This window comes from Mus caroli, chromosome 15 (assembly GCF_900094665.2).
Source record: "Mus caroli chromosome 15, CAROLI_EIJ_v1.1, whole genome shotgun sequence".
NCBI lineage: Eukaryota > Metazoa > Chordata > Mammalia > Rodentia > Muridae > Mus > Mus caroli.
The window spans coordinates 94063190-94068925 of NC_034584.1; the positions used below are offsets into that span (position 1 = coordinate 94063190).

General features: G+C 45.5%; 1 protein-coding gene across 2 annotated transcripts in view; it reads left to right on the top strand.

The window, feature by feature from the left end:
- Positions 1-5736, top strand: part of Higd1c (HIG1 hypoxia inducible domain family member 1C) — a 50211-nt gene that overhangs the window by 31802 nt on the left and 12673 nt on the right. For both annotated transcript variants that reach the window (XM_021183559.2, XM_021183558.1), the window contains exon 2: positions 130-226. In XM_021183559.2, the coding sequence (XP_021039218.1) occupies positions 136-226 (91 nt within the window). In that variant the 5' untranslated portion in view covers positions 130-135. The remainder of the gene's footprint in view (positions 1-129; positions 227-5736) is intronic.

A 5736-nucleotide genomic window follows, 5' to 3' on the forward strand; every position in this document is an offset into this window, starting at 1 on the left:
GTAGTGAAGGTGTGAGGGAAGGAGGGACAGCTGCTTGTTTCAGTTGGGCTGACACAAGGCGGGCAATGCACGGGCAGACTGGTTCTTGGAATGATGGCAGCAACCACACAGACCTCCTGTTGTTGGCAGAGAGAAATGTCTTCAGATGAGTGGTCAGCAGCTGAGGACGAAGGCCAGCTGTCCCGACTCCTCCGGAAATCGAGAGACTCCCCCTTTGTCCCCGTGGGTAAGTACCCACCTTGATGGTTGCAGGAACACCAGCATGGAAGAGAACTCAGCATCCCAACCCACGCCCAACCCCAGTTGCAGGGACTTCTTAGGTCAGACACTGGTGGTTGTTGCCGATCCTTTTATTCAGTTTTACACATTTCATCAGGGGCCACCTGACTTCTTTACATTTACGTATTCTGGTGGCTGCGGACACACACATTCCACGGCATGCATGTGGAGCTCAGGAGGACAGCTCCTGAGAGTTGGTTTTCCTCTTCTTCTGCTATGTGGGTTCCAGGGATCGAACCTAGGTCATTAGGCTTGGCAGCAAGCGCCTTTGGCTGCTGGGCCATCTCACCATCCCTTAAGTCTATCTAAAATTACTTCACAGTCCCTCAAACAGAATCTACTTAATGGACTCCTGGGTTTCTGACTGAGGACTAGAACAGCAGTTTAGCATCCTTACAGTCAGCTAGAATGGTCTGTCTCTCTGCTCTGTGCATCACGTGTCTTGGTGTTATAGATTTTCCTTGCATGGCTGTCAGGTGTGATGGAAAACTTTTACTTCTTGAGGGATGGGATGTAGCTTGGTTGGTAGAGTTAGCCTAGCATGTGCAGAGCGGTAGGCTCAAGTCTCTACATGGAATAAACCAGTGGGGCAGATCACATCTGTAAACCCAGCACCCAGGAAGGTCCGAACCTCAAGGTTATCATCATGTAGAGGCAGCTCGAGGCCAGCATGAGGAAGTCACACAAGATCCTGCCTCAGAGAGAGAAAGCACACGAGAGAAACCAAGCCCCTTCATGCTAGGTGAGCAGATCCCGGTAATGAGCAGATGAGCCGCCGTGTCTGTACACATTAAGTTAGTGTTCCTGGAGCACCAGTGATTAATGCAGAGAGAAGAAAGTGTTCCCGTAAACTCAATTACTGGAAACGCAGGAGGGAGCGCTGACTTTCATCTCCAAAGGGACAGGGGAGTGTCTCAGTGAGCACGTGACCTGGACTTGGCCAAGGAAAGAGACTCAGGTGTTTGTTAGAAAACAAATGAGGAAAAAAAATTGTATGTATTCTTCAAGTTTTGTTTCTGCTTTTGTAATTTAAACAATACTTACAGGTCATTCTGCTGCAGGACAGACTGTCTCCCACAAATAATTTAGAAAACACTTTTATTGATGATCTGAAATCATTTCCAGTATTACAATCAAGATTTATGGGTCGGGGGCTGGTGAGATGGCTCAGCAGGTAAGAGCACCCAACTGCTCTTCCGAAGGTCCAGAGTTCAAATCCCAGCAACCACATGGTGGCTCACAACCATCCTTAACGAGATCTGACTCCCTCTTCTGGAGTGTCTGAAGACAGCTACAGTGTACTTACATATAATAAATAAATAAATCTAAAAAAAAAAAGATTTATGGGTCGGGACTCAGACTGAATGTGCTTGTCTGGCATGCCCTAAGGCCCCAGGGCTCAATCCAGAGCACAGTCAGATGAATAAAAATAAATCTACGATTCTCCTTAGTTTTTTTCTTTGAGACAGGGTGGTCTCTCCATGCAACCATGGCTAGCCTGGAACTCACTGTGTAGACCAGTCTGGCCGCAAATGCAGGAATTTCTCTTTACAACAGTTTTGTAGGTGTGCGGTGTCCTGTTCAGGACATTCAGGATTCTTAAGTTTTTCCTAAGACAGGGCACCATCATGAAGGCTTTTGTGTCCTCTGCATTCTGTACTTGCTTATTTCTTTGGAATATATTCCAAGTACAATTACTAGTTCACAAAGCATGAGCAGTTTAAGATGATTATATATATATTTAAAATATATGTAGAAAGTTTTAAAAAAAACTTATTTTTGTGTGTATATGTGTGTGTACACTTGTGTGTGACTCTGTGTGTGTGTATGTGTGTGTGTGTGTGTGTGTGAGAGAGAGAGAGAGAGAGAGAGTGTTTGGAGGAGGAATGTATGGAGGTCATAAGACAACTGAGTCAGCTGTTTTCTTCCACCTTTGCATGGGAGCCATGGGAGCCAGGAATTGGCCCTGGCTGTAGGCCGCACATTAAGGCCTGGGACAGCACAGGCCATTATCCACCGAGCCATCTCACCGGCCCCATCATCGTTCTTTGCCTGTACAACTTGCACATTAATCACCTCGCTCAGCTGCATTTACTAGCAAGCCTATAAAACACGCACAGAGCTGTGATAATTGCTCTGGATCTTTCTCCAGCTTGCAGAATAGACCACGAAGGATACTGATATCATTGAGCCCTACAAACACCTGTCCCACATTGTTTCTCATCCCATGTAAAGCTGCAGTCTTTTTAAACTGTGAACAAACACATAGAATCTAAAGTTTAAGGGGGTGGGAATCCATTTATAGGCATTATAAAGAAAATAAAGCCTGGCAGTGGTGACACATGACTTTAATCCCAGCACTTGGGAGGCAGAGGCAGGTGGATTTCTGAGTTTGAGGCCAGCCTGGTCTACAGAGTGAGTTCCAGGACAGCCAGGGCTATACAGAGAAACCCTGTCTCGAAAAAAAACCTAAATAAATAAATAAATAATAAGTACTTAGATATAAATGCATTTATATTAACAATTACAAAATGTTAATGAAATAATCAGATGACCTGAATGGATATGATACTTATTATGTACATTGATTAGTAATTGGCAATGTATATGCATGTGTGTATATATAGAGAGATATAGATATAGATACATACATACATATACATTCACACACATATAAAACTTAATATAGTAAGGAGGTCTTCAGGCATGCCTTTTTGGCTGCTGTCCTGGGTTCTTGTATCTATCTGCTGCAAACCCCTCAGCACTAGGTAGGAGAGAAATAAGGTTAGAGGAAAAAGGAGGCATTGATGCTGCTAGATTATGTCCTACTGATCAGGGCATCGAGGTCCTTGGGGGCAGTGTTGATCATCATCACCAGGATATCTTCAATTTCTTCCTCTCATCCCAGCTCATGACCACTTGGAAAACCACAGGAACAGAACCCAGAAGCAGAAGCAGCAGTGGCATCAGCAGCCTCCTTGGCTGTGCCCCTGCCTCTAGGAGTTCTGGCATTTATACCCTCTGAAAAGGTCCTAGAATTCCAAATATAAGCTACCTGTGGCTGGGCAAAAATCACCCCCCTCCTAGTGCATGAGACAAATCATAGTCACCTGCTGTGAAGCAGCCGCTTGCTCACACCTGGGATCAAAACAAAAACACATTCACATAATGTAAATGAGTTTATAAAGAAACTAACACTCTCACCACAGAGGTCAGTTCTCCCCAAATGGGTCCATAGAGTTAAGGTAATGCCTTTACAATCCCAACAAGGGTTTTGTGGATAAGCACGAGAACCTAAATTAGGCTCCCAGAACCCATATAAAAAGGCCAAGTTGTCGAGGCACTCTCTTGGAATCCCAGCTCTGGGGTGGTGGAGCCAGGCAGATCTGCAGGGCTCACTGGTCAGCCAGTCTGGCCTACTTGGTGAGTTCCAGGCCAGGGTGAACAGCACGTGAGGAGTGGCCCCCTTAGGGTGTCCTCTGACCACTAAATGTGTGTGCAGAAGTGTGTGCATATTTGTACACTCATACACACATGGACACAAAAGACTGGATTATCCTAAGATATATGGAAATTATGGAAATCATGAATTAATTCTCCAACAGCTAGAACAGTGTTTCTTTTCAGTACTCCAGACCAGTCTAGAGACCCGGCTCACGGTAGGCAAATACTAACCCTGAGGCTTGTTGCTGTTGCCTTTTGAAGTAGTCTCCCTGTCTTGCTCAAGCTGGCCTCTAACTCCTTGATCCCCTTGCTTCAACCTCCCAAGTGCTGGAAGACAGGCAAGTGCACAGTGTCCTGTTCTGGCCTTTTTTCCTGTGTAAGATAAGGTGGAAGGAGTCACTATGTCCCTTAGCTATGGCACTCCAGACTCTGTGGCTGCTGATGGAGGGAGGGACACGTCAATCTGGAAGACGATTGGAGAACCCCAAAGGAGAACCACACTGTTTTAAAAAAATGATTTTTACTTAAAGATTTTTAGGTCTACTTTTAAATTTTATATGAATGGGCGTTTCTGTATGTATGAATGTATGTATGTAGGTGCACCATGTCTGTGGTGCCCTTGGAGGTCACAAAAGGGTATTGGGTCCTCTGGAACTAGAGTTACTGGGTTGAGCCATCACGTGGGTCCTGGGAACCGAACCCAAGTTCCAGCAAGACCAGTGAGTGCTCGCAACCCTGGAGCCTTCTCTCATGACTACACTCCTTCTGATCTTTTTCCATTCATTACCCTCTCTCTCTCCCACAACGTCCTCTTCCCACATTCATGACTGTTGCTGTAGTTTATAAAACAACACTTGTTATTGTTAAATTATTTAGTGTAGGTACGTTGATAGCACTGCATGTGTGTGAAGGTCAGACACAGGCCCCAAGAACTCATTCTCTGCTTCCATCTGGGCCCTGGTGATGCAACTCCCCTGTGGCTGTGTGTGTATGTGTGTGTGTGCAGGTGTGTGTTACACATGTAGGCACACACATGCAACAGCACATGGGTAGTGGTCAGAGGACTGCTTTAAGGAGTCAGGTCTCTCCTCCTACCATGTGTCTCTGAGGGTCTGAACTCAGGTTGGGCAGGTGCTGGTACCTGCTGAGCTGTCTCTTTACCTCCCTTATTTTGTTTTGAGAGCCACTGAATTTAGTCAGGATCATCTGTGTGACTGTGGGTTTGGAGCTATCCACTCGACTTTATGGGGTCTGCAGTAGAACACCCACAAGCTCAACAGTCAGGTGCCTCCCATCCTCCTGTCACCGCAGTTCCCAGTCCTTGCCAGGCCACTGTCCACTTCAGCCTTCTCCATACTATGAATATGCTCTTGTGGTTTCTCCTTCTCTTTCTCCTTCTCCTCCTTCTTCTTTCTCCTCTTCTTTTTCTTTTGTATTTTTGCTTTGTTTCTCATTTAACTCTCACCCATCTAGAGTAAGAGAGAGAGGAGAAAGAGGAGAGAGGAGAGAAAGAGAGGAGAGAGAGAGAGAGAGAGAGAGAGAGAGAGAGAGAGAGAGAGAGAGAGAGAGAGAGAGAACAGCATCCGGTGTGATATACAAATCCAAGGTAGCTCTCCAAACCCATAGCTTATATAATTGATAGCAAATAATTACTCCTCCACCTGTGACACATTTGTTAAGGCCTGGAGACTTTCCCATTCAGTTGAGTTCTCTGCTGTAAAGGCGCAGACACAGGTTATCAAAGCACACAGCAGTCTCACACCCTTTGATACAGGGATAGAGAAAGAAGGGTTTGAGCTCGGGAACCTCTGGAGACTCGAAGCTCTTAGAGCCACAGGCTTCTTGCTCACATATTCAAGTGATTTCAATTAGTTCTAAAGTTACACTGTCACTTTAAGGCAGGGACGTTTATATAATTGTAGTGGCTATTCTTGGTTGTCAACTTGACTATATTTGGAATGAACTACAATCCAGAATTGGAAGGCTCACCAGTGACCCTTATCTGGAGGCTTG